This window comes from Mauremys reevesii, linkage group 8 (assembly GCF_016161935.1).
Source record: "Mauremys reevesii isolate NIE-2019 linkage group 8, ASM1616193v1, whole genome shotgun sequence".
Classification (NCBI taxonomy): Eukaryota; Metazoa; Chordata; order Testudines; family Geoemydidae; genus Mauremys; species Mauremys reevesii.
Genome location: NC_052630.1, coordinates 3,490,516 through 3,510,998, shown reverse-complemented (window position 1 = coordinate 3,510,998; position 20,483 = coordinate 3,490,516). Strand labels below are relative to the sequence as shown.

The 20,483-nt window shown below is 41.8% G+C and overlaps 1 protein-coding gene across 14 annotated transcripts in view; it reads left to right on the top strand.

Moving 5' to 3' along the window:
* The window catches only part of SGCD (sarcoglycan delta), a 511,873-nt gene extending 497,065 nt beyond the window's left edge, over window positions 1-14,808 (top strand). For 10 of the 14 annotated variants that reach the window (XM_039484136.1, XM_039484137.1, XM_039484134.1 and 7 more), the window contains 2 exons: window positions 13,457-13,580; window positions 14,489-14,807. In XM_039484136.1, the coding sequence (XP_039340070.1) occupies window positions 13,457-13,580; window positions 14,489-14,662 (298 nt within the window). In that variant the 3' untranslated portion in view covers window positions 14,663-14,807. Of the gene's footprint in view, window positions 1-4,561; window positions 4,739-5,898; window positions 7,322-7,748; window positions 7,774-13,456; window positions 13,581-14,488 lie in introns of those variants that run through there. The other 4 variants (XR_005583592.1, XM_039484141.1, XM_039484140.1 and 1 more) reach the window with 4 other exon arrangements.
* Window positions 14,809-20,483: the final 5,675 nt, after the last annotated feature.

Sequence of the window (20,483 nt, the reverse complement as noted above, 5' to 3'; positions counted from 1 at the left end):
AGAACAGATTTTCTTATACTTTAAAAAAGCACAAAGTTTATTCAAGAGTGAGTGCATGTAAAAATAAAGCCAAGTTAGTCCAATCGGGGTGCCTTATAGACATGTTTTTTTGGCTTCATTGATCCTCAAAATCCCTCTGTTTTCTTCTCTGCTGCATTATCTACCTTATTTTGCCATCTGATTTTTCTCTGTATCTTTCCTAATTTCCACAATAACTCCAAAAATACAATACAGTTAAAATCTGAGAAGAATTGACAAACCCATGATAATTAACTGGGTTGATGATCAGAAAAAACAAGTTTGATTTCCCTAGCTCATAGCTACTGTTTTCAACACTGAATTGTTTTACATTTTATCAGGGTCTCTGTTTCAATACGCAGTCATAGAACCTGCATGTGTCATACCCAACTATGACGCTGATAGGCAATTTAATGGTCTAATTCACTTGGCCTGTAAAATAGATTTTTAAAAATTATATAAGAATATTGAGATTTTTCTTTAACATGTTTTTGTTTTATAAAATGAATTTTGAGCTAAATTCTAACCACAATTACACCCAAGTAACCCTTTTGTGAAGTATAGTATGGATAGCAAATGACATTTTCTTCCATGAAAATATGTGTCCTTTAAGTTACAGAATGGATGCAGTTACAGACCCGTTGTGCAGTATAGCAAGGCTTATAAGGATTAGATTTTTATTGGTAAATGTTGATAAAAGCTTATTTCACTGTACACACACAAACTGACAACAATATTTCTCATCTATAAATAATCAAAATGTACATATAGGCAAAGTAAGAAAAATGCTGCTTGAGAACTTACTAGAATTTGATTTAAAGATATTGAATTTGTTTATTTTGATGGGATGGTGACAATTTGTGTTTTAAGAGTTATAAAACTTGAACTTTTTGAATCTCAACACCTGCTGTCATTAAATAATTGTCTGCCCTCCACTGATAATTTCCTGCAGCTGTGAAAATTTAAATGGACAAAAATTGAAAAAATGCTTAAAAATAGACATCTAGATTATCTGTCAAAATAATGAAAAAATAGAAATAAAATTGTGGCAAGCCTAAGTGCAGTATGGTTAGAACATGGCATTTTCTTCTGCATAAAAATGAAAATTAACTGAAAAGCTGTTATAGCCTCTGTACATTTCTGATCAGAGGTAAAAAAGTGACTTCACTCCTACAGATTCATTCTTGACAAGCTTCAGAAAAGGTCCAGTGAAGTGTAAAAATTGACATTTAGCAAATAACAATTCAACCTTCATTTTCGTAAAGTTGCATGAAATAAACAACAGGCCTCTAACAAAAGATCTGGTCGCTCATGGTACTAGATGGTGCTTGGCTCATTACTGAAGTTAATTAAGAAGGGGACAAAAAATCTAAGGTCAAAATGAGTAAGATTGTTCATACAGATTTAATTCAGTGCTATCGTTATAAACGGACTATGCAGTCAATGTATATACACCACAGGAGTATCCCTGCGCTGTAAGGTCTGTAAGTGCATTTGCAGAAATAGCCATCAGGCTGTAGGCGTTTGGTCATGCTAAATAAGCTCTTCAAATCAAGTTTTCCAATTTGCTATATGGATATCACCCCCAAACGTGTGGTACATGCACAGGCACACACAGCCCTTTTCTGTAACGGTTTTGCAGCCTAAAATTTCTAAGCTTTCAGAAGAGTATTTTCTCCATTCTGGTTTTGGTATCTCTTTGCTTCTTGTTCGTGATTTCTTATTAATTGTCATCTCTTTAAAAGTAACAAAACAGAAGAAAATGAAAAGTACAAACACTATCCCAGAATTATTATACAGTATTTTGAAATTCTAGATCAGTGGTTTTCAACCTGTGGCCACAGACCCCTGGGGGTCCGCAGACTATATCTAAAGGGCCCGAAAAGGTTGTTACCACCATAGAACTGGTTTTCAACCCAGGGTCTGCAGACTGATTTCCAAAGGGGTCCACACTTCCATTTGAAATTTTTTCAAGGTCCCCAAATGAAAAAAGGTTGAAAAATCACTGTTCTGTATCATCCACATGAGATTTTAACTTAAATGACTCTCCTCTGTGAGGCAAGGTGGATGAGGTAATATAAAAGGTATTACCTCACCCATCTCATGTCTCTAATATCCTGGGACCAACACAGCTCTAGCTACACCCTGTACCTCCTCCATTGCATCTGTCCAAATGGCAACTAAAAATCCATGATTGTTTTCAAAAAGAGAACCTGGTTATTTGGGTCAACATTCCCTCTCCTGATGCAACAGTTCTGATGCTGAAGTCTGCATGCAGACGGTTGTGGCTAATGGCTGCTGTATTTGCTAAGCACTACACATCTAGCATTTAATTCAGTACTTCGAAAGGACTGGATTATTTGGGTTAGAGCTTTGCGAATAACTGGTTTTTCTGTATGGTGACCAAACCGTAAAATTGGGGGGAAATCATTGGTGAGAGATCTGAAACAAAAAAGGTTTCAATTTTTTTGGCAAAACGAAATGTCAAAAAGGTTTTATTTTGATTTTAAGTGGTTTTGGTTTTTTTGATGTTTTATAAACAAAATGGATGAAAATTCCAAAATAAAAAGTTGAAAAATTTCATTTTGATTTTTTCCCCCCAGCCAAAACCATATCCACAAATTGACCTGAATTTGCTGATTGTTTCAGTTGACCCAAATCTGCACTTTTTGGGCAAAAAAAATTTTCCTAGAAAAATGTCACCCAACAGCTCTACTTTGGGACGTTGAGTATAAATAACTCTATAAACAACAAAATTCTAGTCTGGTCAGCAAGATTACTTGGCACGCCCAAACAAGGAACTGTATGACAAACATGGAAGATGCATCATGTATTCCACCATGGAAAGGGACTAGAAAATAATAAAACAATAGTAGATTGGCCTGAGTTAGCGTACTAGGCCAATCCTTGGCGATCACGTAGAGGTGCTTCCAAGTTGAAACCAGGATATTCTGCATGATATACCCAGGACCATCCTGCCATGGATGGCTCAGTCACCGCAATTCACCAGTAACGAGGGATAGCGAGTGCAATTCACCCCTACACAAAATGCTCACACAAAGCCAGCCTCAAAATAGGGCTTAAGTGGAATTTAAGTAGCACGGAATCTGTGTGTGGTGCCTTCGCACAGGGGTGAATTTCTCCCAAGTTCTAGAAGGACAAGCCCACTTGGAGAGTGCTATTTAGTGCTATCCTCCTCACACCCATTATATGTTCTCATAGCTGGGATGAAATGTGTTGCCTTCCCGTTGGGTCTGCAGTACCCATTGTGATGTAGTCACTTCTGCTGTACCATGATACAGCTTGTTGTGAATGAGGGGTGGAGGGGGGCATTTAAGATCTAGAATGTGTTGTACCCTCCTTTGTTTCCTTCCTAGCTTGACAACATCCCACAAAAATAATACCCAGCCACAGCAGCTTCTTCCCGAATTCAGGCTGACATGGTCTCTTCCCATTTACGCTTTTCAGTGAAAAGCTTTCCAAGTTCGATTAGCAACAGCCCGACCTTTCTTTCTAAGACTGCCTTTGGGGTTTGGTGTGGTAACGTAGCATTTAATAAATTGATTTTCTTAATGTGTGAAATCAATGCACTCACATACCAGAAAAGGTGAATTTTTTTAAAAAATTTGTATAAACAAGGTACAGTAGATAAGCTGGACAGGAACTATTCAGTGACCCTTAACCAAAATAAGTCATTGGTAAATGAAGACAGCAAGTACAGTGTGTGATTCTGAGAGCATATGGGAAAATAAAGTAGCGAAACAGTGGCGTCTGTAAAAACACACAGTAACTGAAGTCAGTGGGAGTTGAGGGGGCAGAGCAGGTCACAGCATCAAGTCTTTTGATTAGCGCACACACAAAATAACCAGGAGGCTGAGACCTTCCATGACAAATTTTGGCCTGGACTACAATTTTAGTCCAAGTTAGAGACATTTGACGATAAGGAATTATAATCAGAACACTTACAGGCTCTTAACTTCTGTACAGCGGTATCAATGACACGACTGCAGTTTAGTTAGCAGCTATTATTGTACTTGCTATGTGTCAATGTCAGTTAGCATCTGTCAAATCTACACGTGCCAGCAGTCCACACTTCCATTCCCAGCTCGTAGGATCTCCAGAGCAGGGATTCCTCTTACTGTGCGCTCATGTTGTGTCACACGGTACCTTCTGCGATTTATAACCTGGCACGGTTTTCTCTCCAAGCCCTCCCTCTCTGTCCCGTGGGGAATTGCTATGGTATCTTACATCATCTTCCTCTGTTCTCAAAACTGCTGTTTTGTCAGCCGGTAAAGACTTGGGGCCAGATCCTTAGCTGGTGTATAGTGGCATAGCTCAGTCAGAGTTAACTGAGTTACACCAGCTGAGGTTTCGGGCCGTGAGAGTCGGCCTCCTCTCACTGGTACAGCTGGGTCCTGTGAAATAAAGGCTCCCCAATATTTCTGATGAAACTGCAGTGCAAAATGTGGCTGTTAGAGCTTTAAGACAGCAGGAATTAACCCCACAGAATGGAACTAATCTATCTTTTAAAGTCTCTGCTCAGGTCCATGAGGCGCAGTAGGGATTTTAAACAAGACCAATGTGCAGACATTCCACTGGGCAAAGAGGAAGTGGAATTGCCATCATCCTTACATTTAAAAACAACAACAACAACTAAGTCACTCTGGCTCGGAAATCCCTTCCCATCCATTTGAACAGACCATCTTTTCAACCCACATCAGTATGTATCACACATCACTTTAGACTTATCTCCCAGTTTCTATGGGAATTTCCTTTCTTCCTTGATTTACAATCAAGATTTTTAATTATCTGGATGATTTTAATTTTCACATCCATATCTCCTCTTGGTTAAACATTAATTTCATACTTTCTTTCTCAGACAATCTCTACCCTTCTGCCAGTCCTCCAGTTTACAATAAAACTATATCTCAGTAGTTTTTCAAAGTATATCCTCACTAGCTACATTTGGTATCTTCTGTCTGATCTTGATTAGTGTCTTTTTAGGTATGGTATATGCCTTCATGTAAACCACCCTAGAGGTTATTAAAAATTTCAAAAAACCCTAAAACATTTTGGACAACTTTGCATGATTCCATCTTTTTCAGCAATTCCCCTAACACAGTGTATTAGTCCATCACAAGGAGGGCTGTGGAAGTAAATTCTGTACACTTCTGTTTCTGTATACTCTGCTGCTTGTAGCACTTTATGGTCACTCTGAGTAAGTTACTGCAACATTATGAATGTGTAAACTGTGCCTAGAGGATAAAAATCATGACATGTATTTAGGTTTGGGGACATAACACGAACTATATATAAAGAACTTCATCCCTACGGTGAGGGGTGGATGAGGCGTCACTCAAAATAGGGCAGGTCCTCGTGGGTCGCCAGAATAGGTTTAATAAAAGGTTTCCTCTTTTTTAAAATGAAAGCGGAGACCCTCCTGCCTAGCACAGCCAGCAAAGGGCTCCTCCAGCTCATTAGTGCACATGGGGCGTGTTCCTGCTAGCAGGATGCGAATCCAGTCTCTCATTAGTTTAGAACCGCCCAGGCCTTAGATCAATTTCAACTAAGCATTATTTTAATCATGATTTATAACCTGTGTTATAATAGTTTATAACTGTTAACTGCCAGGCAATTACCACTTCTCTCATATATTTACTCTCTGCAGTAGTTTAAGTTGTTTCCCGGGTATGGTCAGGAGAGTTTTATTTTAACATGAGCTATGCTTGGGGAAAGTACACTAGAAACAGTGGCTGAAATTCAAGGTAAGAAATAACATAAAATTGACTCCAACCTTAAGCTAAAGTTAGCAAAAACAGCAGCAAATGTATAATGCTTTCTTGGGATGAAATACATTTTGCTTTTGCTTTGCATCTGCAGTTTGTGACATCTCTGTGGCAAAAGACAATGGTGAGTGAAAGAGAAAAGGAAGATGTTAGAGTGAGATTGAAGACCATGGAATGAGATTGACTTAGTGGCACAGAAGCAGGGGGAAGTGGTTGACATTTATGACAGATGCGGCAGCACTTAACGCACAGTCTGGCACCTTGTTCCATACGCACTCTACGGAGAGGTCAGCGGTTGGGAACAGAAGGAAGGCTAAAATTAGAGGACGCTGCGGTAGGAAAGATGGCTGGACAGGCGAGGTGAAGAGACTACAGTGAAAATGTTGAACTGAGCAATAAGCCGTGACAGGCCATGTATTAGTAGGTATTGGTACATAACTCAGATGCGGTCTGAGACATGAGGTTTTATTCCTTTTTCCACCTAAGAAGTGCAGCAGGCCCCCAGTCCAGCAAAGCACCTACGCACATGTGTGACTTTCAGCACATGAGCAGATTCATATTCCTTTATCAATTCTTGGTCTCTTTCTGTTGGCTCAGTTTGATACAAAATCCTTTAGGTTCTGCACTCTCCCAGGACAGAAGTAGCAGAGTTTTTGCAGCCTTCCCAGTTTGAGTTAGACTTATTCCACAATATGAATGCTTCCAAGCAAATATAATTAGAATGTAGCCTTTAGCATGTATTGAGAGGTAAACTAGCAACCTTCACTGGGTTTTTCCTAGAAATTAGCCAACGATTTGCAGATTACAGCTGAAAGAATTTTCATTTGCAGTCTCCTCTACAGATTACCCTAAGAATTACATGTAGCTACAGTAAACAGTACAGAATGCAGCTGCAGCTGAGTTGTCACTTGCATAATGGATTTGCAGCATAACTGTTGGAAATTGAATGGTGATTAATGCTGCCAAACAGAAGAATATGTTGCAATAATATTGTTGAATGCAAAGATAATCTATTTTGTTTACATCAGCAATTAATGTAGTTCAAGAAACCTTGCATATATAACATTTATCTCTACTGAATGAGATTACAATCGCACGTCGCTACTCATACAATAATTGATGCATTTCATTAGAACATAACTGAAAACAAGATTTGTATCAATGCCATGCAAAAAGTAACATTGATAAATGTTTTTATTAGCCATGATGTCAGCTGTGAACTTCTAAAGTACTTACTGTGTTTGTGTTGTGCTGAGTACTGTACATCACATGCACTGGAAGTCACAATATCATGATTAGGGATAAGAAACTGCTAGAATTTCTTCCCTTATACACACCCTCTGTCAGCTTTCAAACCACCTTCTCCAGTCCCAATATCACTTACTCTTCCCCGTCTCTGTCCCCATTTAAGCTTGGGATCTTTTCTCTCTCCTCCCTTCTCTCTCCCCATCCCAAATATGTGTTATGTTTTTAGTTAGTTTCATTCTTACGAATCACCAATGCAGAGGCACTGCTAGACAGCCAGAGGCGGAAGCCAATGAAGTGGCCCAGCCCTGAGCTTCTAGGAAGTTGTGAGGTTTTCGACTGAACCAGCTGCTTTTTCCATACTGGCGAGAAGTGTGGGGTGTAAACCCTGCACCTAGCCTCATTTTAGCTGCAAGAATTAGGTGGAAACTCCAAAAGGAAGAGTCTGTGAAGTCTTCCTCACAGTCAGTCATAGTTTGTCCCATGGAAGGATCTCTTAACCCCCATTCCTTAGTTGGGATGCTTTTACCTGTTCTGTGCCATTACCCAGCAGAACTAAAACAATACAATTTAGGAGGGAAAAAAAAAAAAGATGTGGCCTTCTACAAACTGAAATTAACCATAGGTTGCTTGCTGTTTCAACAAAAACTAATAACTTCTAATCTAATCAGTGGAAAAAATCTTGTTTTCTCTTTTAAGGGAAAAAATAGGTCCTTTGGAAGACGGCTCATAAGTAACGGTACAAGTCATTATGAATGGGTGATCCCATTGATTTTTAGTGAAACAAACTAATCAAAACAGAGAAACTCTCATCCTAAAATACTGGTTCATTACTGGCAAATGGATGTGACTCTTCATTTATTTACTAGCATAATTTATCAATTGTATGAGACATAAGCAAGTACAATATTAACATTGGCTAATTTTATGCCCAGCATGAAGTCTTATAGCTGGCCAGAAGGGTTACTGTTAAAAAAAAAAAAAAAAGTAATTAGAACCATTGGAAATAATGACCCACAGCTTCACTAATACATGGGCTAGTCTCAATCCTCAGTTTCCTCAATTAAATTAAATGAACTCATGTTGCTACAGCACAGTATCATATGCCGATGACCTATTAAAAGTAAATTAATCCTTTTTCCATATAGAGAGCTGGGATTGTTCCCTGTGCAGGAAAGTCACATGTGGGGAACAGGAAACTGTGTTCCCACCCATGGAGTTTCTGCTGGTTCATTTCTTTTGGGGAGAGGGCTCAAAGAATGGGTCAGGGGTTGCCCCTTAACCACATGTATTCCCTAAAATTCATTCCAGTCGCATGCTAGGTCCTCCAAACACTTTCTGGATCCCCTATCCACAGTGACGGCCCTGTTTCTACAGGAGCCGGGCTCTCCCCAGAAGCTCCCACCGATGAGGAAGGGAGAGTGCTAGTAAAATGAAGCTCTCGCTGTCACCATTATCTTTCTGGGTGATTTCCTGCTCAGATCCCTCTGTACAACTGGGTGGGGGGCTTCTGTGTGATAAGGAGGGGAAAGGTGCCGCAGGGTTGCACCCTTGAACTTGGTGTCTGTCTGGAACATAACAGATCCGAGTTCCCTTGTTTCAGCAGTAACAGGGAGTCTGTTGCTCAGAGTGATGAGCAGTACCTTTCCCTTGCACTGTCAGCGAATCATCGGTACTGTATTTATCCAACACCTGCCCGCATGCCAGTACATTCCCCAGGCAGGAGTTACATCAAGCATTCTTCTAGGGAACAGCATCCATTGCATTAAAAGCACTGCTGGTCCGTAGCAGGGTAGCCTCCAACTGCTGCAGAACCGGCCTTACCATCAGCAACAAATTCTTCTTGCTCACCGAATACAGAAGGTTGCTCATAATAGTAAGAAAAGCAGCACTTCATTCGGTAGGGAGTGCTGGGGATATGGGAAGAAAATAAGATCTAAGCTGCTGAAGTGATTAATGTGGCTGCTTATGATGAAGGAAATGAAAAGTAGAAATCTGGGTAAGCAATGACCGCTCCAGGAGAACGAATTTCACTGGAACTACAGAACAAACGGATATGCTGACCTCCCATCAGTTACTGCTGGAGTTTGAAAGCAAGCCCTGGGATAGCGTTTAAAGTTTTGCACTCTCGTTGATTGACGGCTGCACAGTTTCCAGCACCAACATAAGAAGGCTTTGCTGAGCGACGCACAACTGCCGCCACCTGTTCATTTTTAATGCTGAGACATCTTAGAGATAAATTTGAATGAAGGGGTTTCAGTAGCACATTTAGCACTGCCCATTAAGCATGAGTGAGACAGAGAAGGATGGAGGTCACTGATGTACATGCTGGCGTGCATTTCTATGCAGGCAGAGTATGTTCTGTTTCTTCATAACAAGACCTCGACAGTACTGCTGATTAGGGTAACAGCTGTTTGCAGAAAGATTGGTGTATCCCCACGCCCATCTTCTATCCATGGCACTTACCTGGGCCCCATCATTGCAGTATCTGAGTGCATCTCACTTGTTACTGTATTTATCCTCACAACATCCCTGAGCAGCCGGGAAGCGCTGTTATCCCAGGTGGGGAACTGACCAGGGGCCAGAATGTTTAAAGTATTTAGGTACCTAAAGATGCAGAAGGTGCTTCGTGGGATTTTCAAAGGCCCCGTAGGCATCTAATTCCCACTGAAAGCCCTTGAGGAGAGGTCTTGCAGAACGGGAAGGGGGTTGCCCTTTAAGCCCATATGCTTTAGGGCAGTGGTTTTCAAACTTTTTGTATTGTGACCCCTTTCACACAGCAAGCCTCTGACTTATAATTAAAAATGGGGGGATTCATTTAATTTAATAGGGGCTCAGGGATGTCAGCCCCACTGAGCTGACAGTTCACGACCCCCTGGCAACCCCCAGTTTGAGAACCCCTGCATTAGGGCAAAAGCAGCTCCAGTGAAGTGGTGTCTGGGAAAAGCAGTAGAGTCTCCAGGCCTGCTTCCGATCTTGCTTTTACACCAGGATAACGGCATGAACTTCAGTGAAGTCACACTCACTTCACACTGGGGTAAGTAGGATCAGAATCAGGCCCTCAAGAGCCCTCAGCACAAAAGCAAAAGAAAAAAAATAAAGGGCGTAACTGCCAGTCACTAGGATGGAAAAACGTAAGCGCAAGAGCAAACAAGAGATCTAGTGTCTCCACCGCTGTAAGTGCAGGCTTACCCACAGCCTGGCAGGTTGGACTCCCACAGAAAGCTCCACAGAGCCACCCCGGAAAACAAATGTTGATTCTGAATGATCCGCTCATCGCTAAATCATCTCCTATCGTTATTAGCCTCCAAATTGGTTCTGCTCTGGGAGACTCAATAAGGTTTTAACTCAGAGGAAAGCAGTGTGTGTCTTAAACGATTGCTTCAAATGAAAGTATTCTGTAAACATTACTCAGACCCCTTCTTGTGCATAAATCCCCAGCTGCCCTGCTTGGCTTTGCATAGATTTTCTGCTGCTGGTTTAAAGACAGGTGTCTGAGGGATTCATTCAGGAGATCTAAAATAAATCATACAATAAACCTCCTGCAATCCTGAGTGCCAAAAATTAGTAGGGTGATTCTTTTCTCACTTCCACCAGCATAAAGTCCTCTGAGGGCAGGGTGACTAGAGAGCAAGTGTGAAAAATCGGAACGCTTTTTTTCGGGGGAGGGGGTATAGCTGCATATATAAGACAAAAGCCCCTAATATCAGGATGGTCCCAATAATATCAAATGGGTGCGAGAGGAGAATTGGACCCAGAGACCAGAATATAAATACAAACGTGTATTCGTGAAGCAGAGTCTTCTTTTCACTGAAAGAGTCACAGTTTGTAATGACATCACTCACATTCATTTACACAGATTTAAGGGTCTCCGATATCTTTGGCTTAAGTCTGATTTTAAAAAACAAAGTTAAATGGATGTCTCTGAGTTCACGGAGCAGCTGGAATAAGATGGTCGCAGTCTCTCCTAATGATTAAGAGGACATGGGGTCTGGCTGCACTGTAATGAAATGCCCACGGCTGTTTAATTGCACTGTAGACATTCAGGCTCAGGCTGGAGCCCGGGCTCTGGGACTCTCCCTCATCCCTGAGCCTGAAAATCTACCCTGCAGTTAAACAGCCCCAGAGCCCCAGTACTGCAAGCCCGGGTCGGGTGACCTGGGCCAGGTGCGGCTGTTTAATTGCAGTACGGTAACTCCTCACTTACAGTCATCCCAGGTAACGTTGTTTCGTTGTTACATTGCTGATCATTTTTGTTGCCCTCCGCTGGACTCTTTCCAGTTTTTCCACATCCTTCTTGTAGTGTGGGGCCCAAAACTGGACACACTACTCCAGATGAGGCCTCACCAATGCCGAATAGAGGGGAATGATCACGTCCCTCGATCTGCTGGCAATGCCCGTACTTATACAGCCCAAAATGCCGTTAGCCTTCTTGGCAACAAGGGCACACTGTTGACTCATATCCAGCTTCTCGTTCACTGTAACCCCTAGATCCTTTTCTGCAGTGTCCCCATCCCCCTGGTCCTGCACCCCACATCTTCCATAGAGCAGGGGGGACACACCAGGGCTCAGGACGGAGAGAGCTTGCAGTAGCTGGGGTCTCAGCAAGCTGATCTAATTAACAAGGCAGGGTACTTAAAGGGGAAATGCGCGTATCTCCCTCCATTCCTGCTGCCTTGCAGAGTGAGAGAGTTAACCCTTGAGGGCTCAGCCAGTTGCTAGTTCATCATTTAGCAGTAAGGGAAATATCCCACCCTCTGACTCCTCCACCTCAACCAAGCTTCGCAATTATCATCACTGTGTACCAGTATTAAATTGTTTGTTTAAAACTTATACTCTGTGTGTGTGTGTATCTATGTCTTTTGTCTGGTGAAAAAAATTTCCCCGGAACCTAACCCCCTCATTTACATTAATTCTTATGGGGAAATTGGATTTGCTTAAAGTCACATTTTTCAGGAACAGAACTACATACATAGTAACTGCCTTAGGGCAGCATAGCAGGGAGCACCAGAGCAGAAAGAACCCGTGGAAAAGCAGACCAGCCTGTTGGGAAGAAGGAGCAGCTGGTTTTTTTGCAGACCTGCCTGTGGCAGCATCTCCTTGTTAACAGCAGTGCTGGGTGGGGAGGGAGAGGGAGAGGGCTCCACAGGGCTTTGGGGTGAATCAAAGCCAGGGGACAGCCATTTGGGGTTGCTTTCTCCCTGGCACTGCAGCAGCATTAATGTCTGTGCCTTCACACCCGCTTGGGGAGGCAGGTGAAACTAACAGCAAGAAGACTGCTGAGCCTATGGCTTCACTGACAAAAGAGGTGTATTTGTACTGTAGGTAACTAACCCATGGTAGCTATCACAGTGTAAACACAGTTCAGACAAAGCTCTTTAGTTTTACTGGGCAAAACTAGGCAAGGTCCACCACAGCTTAGGGTGGGCAGGGATAGTGCCAACCTCGCCTAGCTCTCTGACTGAACACTAGGATTTTACAGTGAGATAACTAGCACCGGTTTGTTAGCTTGCTGTAAAAGATCCACCTTTGCATCAATGGAGACAGAGCCTTAGTGAGCCATGCAGTCAGGTGAAAGCCGGCAGCCTGAGGAGCAGGAGAGGGGCCCCTCACCACAGTTCTCCAGAGAGCCTGGAGCACCATGCAAGACTGAAGTGTATGCCCTGTACCCACTGTGCAAGGCAGCGGGCTCCCTTCTGTGATTAGAATGCTTCTGAACCTGCAGGAGCTTTCATCGATTGAGTGGTTAAAGCACTAGGTCCGCCCATCCCTGTGGGGTTTGGACAAGTGGGGACAAGCAGCCCTTTATCTCTTCCTAGCTCCGAACAGCTGAACTTTCCCCAAAGGTTTTCATTTCAAGGACCTTCTGATTTCTAATCCTTGTTCACAGCCTCGGGCAAGTCATTTAGAGCTTTCTACTGCAGTATTCCCATTACTTAAATAAGCATAACACTTCCCTGCCTCACAGAGATGTCATGAGGATTGGCTTGTTCATGTTTGTATGATGATTTGAGGATGCAAAGTGCTATGCAAGTGATAAGAATTAGAATGATAACATTTTGCTATTATGCCCAGGTTGTGGTATTGATTATTTAACAGATGTCTGAACTTGTGAGAACAGCAAGCAAACTGATCAGCCTGCGAAGCTGAATTTCCAGTGCCTTGCACCTTGTTCCTTCATCTACATCTGGGCAAAGTAGGTGCGAAATGCTACCACATTAGAATGGTAAAGTTTTATACCCACTTGTACATGGAGTCTTGCCACTAACCTCAGTGGGCTTTGAATCGGGCCCTCAATGAGTACCTAAGGTGCAAGGCATTGGGGAACTGAGCGGGGTGAGAAGAAACGCTCAGCTTGACCATCCAAGTGCAGCTAGTGATATAATCCCATCTTTACTGCATTACAGACTTGAGTCACCCACACGCTCTTTGGTGATGGAGGCTCCAAAGGGAATTGAAATTAACGCAGAGGCTGGCAACATGGAAGCCACATGCAGGACGGAGCTGAGGCTGGAATCAAAAGATGGAGAGGTAGGAAATGGAAAAGGAACCCTAAACCAAAACCAACCGTCACCTGCAGATTTATAACTGCCTCATCCACTTAGCAGCCCCCTTTCACACAGTGGTTTAAAAACAATGGTGAAGCTGGCCCAGATACGATAGCAGTGACTGAACACATTGTGTGCAAACTAGATTCCTTCCATGGAGAATGCTCAGCTGATTCATTATTTTTAAAGTGCTTGGATAATAGCATCTGTTGTACTAGGAGATTTATGCAGCTGTAAAATTGCACTATACTCCTAAATTCTCTGTTTGGTTGTCAGTTTAAATGAGATTTACTTGGCTAACATAATTCAATCTTAGATCATGAATTTTGCAATGAGAGGAGCTTAATTCACCTGTATAGGTCTGCAAAGCTTTTGTAACCGGCTGTTTTGATTTTGGAGGGAACAGTGTCAGGAAAAGTTTGACAGCTACATCAGTTAACTACCAGAAGGAAAAAAGAGGGTTAAAAAAATGGGAAAAACTAGAATTGGGTGGAAAATTTCAGAATAATAGTTTATTTTCCCCCCAAAATGCACTTTTGGGTAAATTGAAACTGCAAAATCAGGTTGAACTTGGCAAATACTTTTGTCCCTCCCTCCCCCCCCCCCAAAAAAAGAAAATATTTTTTGAAAGAGCGGAAACATTTTGTTTCAACATTTTCTAAGTGAAACATTTCAACTTCTCATTTTGAAATGATGTTTCCTTTTGAAGTAAGCTAGATTTATTTTTTAAAATGTGTAATTACAGCTGCCACTGCTTCCACTCTGGACCCATCTGCATGAAAAATTCTATTGCTCACATCTCAGTTTTGCAATGAACGTTATTTAGCAATTAAAGATTACAGCTCATCACTAATTCTCTCTCTGTCTCTCTCTCCCCACACCCCACTTCAGATTACGCTGAATGCTGCAAATATCAAACTACCTAGATTGCCTCTAGCATCCCACTCCTCTACCGGATCCAGGCAAAAAATCTACGAGCTGTGTGTGTGTTCCAATGGGAGGTTATTCCTGTCTCAGGCAGGAGCTAGCTCCACCTGCCAGATAAACACAAGCATCTGTTCTTAAGAGACGGTTCGCAGCAGGCATTGCAGGCAGCACAAAGGCCCTGTTCTGGTCTCACAGATAACAGCTGCCAACTATTTTTGCTAGAACCCAGAAAGCCTATCAAAGACTTTTTTGTGTGTGTGCGCGTGTGAATATATATATATATATATGAATATATATATATAAAAATATATATATATCCTCTGTGTAAAATGATGTTTCAGTACAATGAATCCCAGGGTGACCCTATTACATTCTGTTAAATTGGACTCACTACTCCCTGAACTCTTCTGTATTAATATAGTCTAATGGTCCTCCCTTATTACTCACCGTCTCCTCCTAGCAATGGGAACAATGTCTGATTCAGTACATGGACTGACGTACTCCTAGCATCAGGCAAGAGGAGAACAACAACTCTGATCATTTTTGCACCATTAAAAATCAGTGGCAACAGAATGGCCGGCAAGACAGAGCAAATGGCCTCAAGAACTCCAAGACGCTTGTCACTAAATTACACTCTATTTTAAATCTAAAGTAGAGCAGGCTAATCAGGAGACTCTACACTGGCCACCAGGAAAACTGGGTTTGATTCCCAGTGCTGGTCTCCCACCACTTAGCCTTGGGAAACAGGGAATATAGGCCCCAATTCTGTTCTCAGCGGAGTGAATGGCAAAACTCCCATTGACTTAAGTGGTGCTGGATCAGGCCCAGAGAAGGTAGAGAATGGCATGCATCATTCAGCTGTGATGCATTCAGCCAGTGAAGGGGCGATGTTTAATGGGCTCTGAAGGGGGCCCCTTTCATTCCTCCTTGGCAGATAGAGGTATAAAAGATCAGGGAATTTGACGTGTACGTGGGGGTCACTGCCTCTGGGAGAAAATTCAAACTCAGGCTAATTCTGTTTTCCTGGGGTTTACAATAGTAATCCCTATTTGTGTAACTGACATTTTATTTCGTTACTTTGCATCAACAGGAAAACTAACTGTGTGATTGCCACATCCCCTGTTAACAAAAAAAAACGCTTTAATTAAAAAAAAAAAGAGAGAGAAAAATGTTGCAATTACAAAAATACCAGGTCTACATAGCCATCAGGTGTTCTAGTTCACCCTAGAGCTTTCAATCCTACACTCTAGGAGTCTGGGGTAATTCTGCTTTTAAAATAAACCACCTCTCTCTCTCTCTCTCTCACACACACACACGCACGCACGCACGCGTCTGAGAGACAGTGAAACTCACACAAAAGAGAAGCATTACCCAAATTCTCTGCAGGGATTTTTTTTTTAAACAGGGAGGACACTCTGAGGTCACTCACTTTTTATGGAGATTGCAAATATCAGAGATGCTGATTATGAAACAGGACTTTTAAAAATGTTTTATAAAGATTATGACCAAATAAGGTCATGGAAAAGTAAGGCCTTGGGCTCTGGGTCATCTTGAACTTGAACCCAAATAACTCAGTATTTGAATCTGTTTTTCATGAGTGGAGGTTTTTCCCTCCATGAGGCATTTATGGGAAAGGAAAAATGTGAGATCTGATCTTGTCACACTGTTTCCATTATCCAAAAATGGGAATACCATGAGCAGTGTGGAGATCTCATAGTTACTGGGTTTTCAACTCCATCAGTGGCTCCCCCAGGCATTTCAGAAGCCTGTGAAAAACATACATGGTAAATTTTTCAAAAGTGCCTAACTCCTATTAACTTTCAATGAGACCTGAGTTACTAAGTCATTTAAGTGCTTTTGAAAACTTTACCCCTATACAAATACTCAAACCTGTGCATTCCTCTGGTGATATTGAAAGTACATTGATTTCACCCAAACAATTTTCAAGATTAAATATCACAAAAACAAAATGTTTAGAGACAGTTTGGCCAATTTCTACCTGAGTCACTTGTATTTCCTAGGGGCTCGAGAGTGCCAGGTTTCTGGGGTTTTTTAAATGCACATATAGGGCATAATCCAAAGCCAGTTGAAGTCAATGGAAAGACTCCCACTGACTTGTATGGAACTTGGATCAGGCTGTTAGAAAACCCCCCTGTCCTTCTGGTTGTTTTGCTCGCTAACAAAGCACACTTGAGGACACCCATAAAATTTTACACTTGACAGAGGTTGAAAACGATTAGTTCTACAATTTTCTTAGTGATGCGGTTAGGTTAATTATCAAGTTCAAACTATTTGTTAATTAATGCAAAGGGTCACCCAGGATAACAGTTGTATTGGGACATAGGACTATACCATCTCTGTTCAAAGAGGGAAATTGTGCCTATGCTTTAAGTCAATGCACTCAGCAAGGAGAAGCACATCATATTTATCTTGTTATTAAAACTACTTTATTTTATGGGGGGACAGTTGGAAGGGAGGGAGGCGGCTGTCAACAGATGTAATGGGAGCCGATGGTGCAACATGGAGCAGACTTAAGTGAAATCCATAAAGGCTTTGAGGGCTGCTGGAGTGAGTATAGACTTTTACCATATTAAATATAACAAAAGACAATGTATGTTAGCTCCGGACCATAGCTGAAGTCCCACCCATAGCCCCACGTGGAATACATTTACTGTAGTGTTTTTTTTTTCTCATTTCATTTCGTATTAGATAGTAATTCACATCATATGCAAGGGCCGATTCATAAAAAAAATTATTTGTCAAGGGTGCACAAGGTTATAATGAAGTTTCCGCTGAGGTAAAATTTTTTACTGGCCCAACTTCTGTTGATGAAAGAGACACACTTTCGAGCTACACAGAGCTCTTCTTCTCACTAATTTCAAAGATTTCCACTCAGCAACGCACACATCACGGTATAACTGGCCAGAATGCCCGGGTTGCTGCTTTGTTCTCTCAAGTCATATAATAATAAGAGTGTATTGTGCAAAGATCTGCTTTTATTTCACTTTTCTCCCCAATGACTGATTCTCGTGCTGGTGAAAGATGCTGGGTAGAACACCAGAACTGGCATGGGAAGGGCTGGGGTAGTGTGTAGTTTCCTGTACTGCATTGCCAATATTCCTCAACCTGGCCTAGCAGGTCCCACCCCTGTGTTGGAGGGAAGCTCAGTCTTTACCTTCATTCAGTCTTTGCCCTCCCTGCTGGATAGTTTAGTGCCATGTGTAGTGATAGTTCTAGTGATGTAGATGCTTCTCTACCGGAAACTGAACTGAGATCATCATGCTCATTTCACAAAGGCCATGAGAGAGCCTTGAGGCCATTCTGTCATTTACCAGTCTGGGCTGGATTTGAACTGGTGACCAAAGTACCTGTCCCTATCACCATGACAGCTTGTTGTTAGTGCAGGTCCTCTTTGTCAGGTAAAAAGAGTACCTTAGTTTTGCATAAATGAGGAGAGCCCAACTTCGTATGAGTACATAGAAAAGAGTGAGTTTCTAGCTTTTAAAATGTTAAATTACGTGCTGTTAAAGAAAAAAATCTCTTTGCTCTATCGGGTGAAATTCACCCCTGTGCAGACTTATGCATCTCTTAACTTCCACTTAAATCCTCACATTGGGGCTTACATGGTCTCCTAGACCTTGTGTTGTCCCCCTGCACGGTAGTCAGTTTCACCCAGTTAGAGAAAAGGTCTTCACTAAACAGAGTGTGTAAGTTCCTGCAGCTTCTGAGGAGCAATCGCTTTGCTTGGCGAAGATTGAGGTACGGTTTCATAGATTCATAGATTCTAGGACTGGAAGGGACCTCGAGAGGTCATCGAGTCCAGTCCCCTGCCCTCATGGCAGGACCAAATACTGTCTAGACCATTCCTGATAGACATTTATCTAACCGACTCTTAAATATCTCCAGAGATGGAGATTCCACAACCTCCCTAGGCACACACTTAAGTTCAACAAAAGTGATGTACTGAACTAAAGCATCCTTGCCCAATGAGGATAGTATGTCCCATCCATATATATATATATATAAAGCACCTTCATGCAAGGTACAGTACATTTTTGGGGGGTCATTTTTAGCACAGCTATGTTGCCAAGCAGCTCCTGTATTAATGGGAGTCACGTGATTAAAAGAACCCTTGTGCAGTGACTTAAATTTTACCATTTCAATGCTGATGGGAAGACAGGTCACAAAAAAAATCACCTATTTCATTTCTTCCCTCTCTTCATCTCCTAGAAAAGGATCCCCTTCCCACTCCCCTGGAGGATTGTTGTTCGCCTGAAAACAATGAAAACCTTTGCTTAGAAAGGGAAGGAATGTTACATGATACAAAACTCTGAGGGTGCCCGTTGGTTATTGTTAGGAGACAACAGTACACTGTGGCCGGTAGTACTTTAGTAAATGGAGATCTAGTCTGTGCTGCAGTTGTTAACCATACAACACTGTGTGTCATTTGGTGGGTTTAGTTTGCATATTTCTTTGAATAATTATTTTCACTGTATAAGATTGTTTCTGCCCATAGCTCACTCATCTCCTAGGAGATCGCTACTCAAGGCTTGCTTAGTTTCAGTTTTATACACACAAACTGTCCACAGAAGTTAAAAGAAAATTGCCAGCCAACAAACTGATATATTTCTTTATGAATCGGACCCACAATTTGGTTCAGTTGTCATCATTTGCCCATGAAGGGCTGATAGTTATCTCAAATAAGGGTTCCTTTTATCTCTCACAACTTAGGACAGGCTGGGAGGGATAGGGAGCCGGCTTCTATTGAAGTCATTGGGTTATATACCATTGACTTCAGTGCCTGCGGGATCCAGCCCAGGATCTTTCTGGGTTCAGATTTAGGCCACTGAAGTCAATGGAAACATTGCCGTCTATGTCAGTTGTTGCAGGATTGAGGCCAGACTCAGAAGTGTACACAATTCTGCGCTGAAGCTATGTGCATTCAAAATACTTGCTAATCAAGGGACTGTGTTATTGTCAATATACCTTAGGCAACCATGAATACTAAAGCTAAAGATAAATGCTTTTATGTATTGTAACTCTTGACTTTAATAGAGATTCAGTAACATGCTACATTTGCTTTAAATGCCACCGTTACTAAGTAGTAGAGAAAATGACTATTAGTGCTTGTCTTTACACAATACCTTATCCATATTTACTGTATGAACTCCCTGCCATAACAGGTATGTCAGGACGGTCTTTAAAAACAAAAAGACTTTGCCATTAGTAACAAAGTTCCTAAAACTGATTATATATCCGCATCCACTCTCCAAATTTCATTTGTTTAAAGTATGTATTATCCAGCAGTCAGCATAATTACTGCACTGAGAGTTCAAATGAGATGTTAGCACTACAGGAACTGTCATGCAAAGGGAAAGCCAGGGACTACTAAGCGATATATTACAACTCCCCTAGACATTTTTAGAAAGGTTAAAGTAGCGCAACTGTGGTCTACATTTGTTTCCTTTAATCGTGTGTTTTCAATTCAATTTTTTTTAAACTTCAATACCAACATGGTACAAAAAAATAAAAATTATGAACTTAAATGACCACCTGCAACATTCAGCATAGCAAAGTGATGTCTAAAGAAGGCTAAGCCTCCATTCAGTCTTCGAGACTGCTCCATTGTTAAAGAGGAAGATTCCTATGGTTCTTGGGAAGAGGTCAGGTTCGTTTGAGCCCCGTAGCCATGCAAAAGCTGAATGAACAGGTCTGTAATTGTTGCACTCCTTGAATGCGCAGGGCTCTTAAGTGGAATTGGCTTTTGTCTGAAATGGGGGGTTAGGGGTGTTTTTTTTAAATATTTGTTGTTATGGCTTTAAGTTTCGTATCATAAAGGGGAGTGAGTCACAGACCAAAGACTGTTAGAAGTGCTGCCCCGCACCCACTGTGTTAACTTAATGGTGCTTATTGGAACTGGGCAGGAAACCCAGAGTTCATTGCATAGCTTCAGTGCACT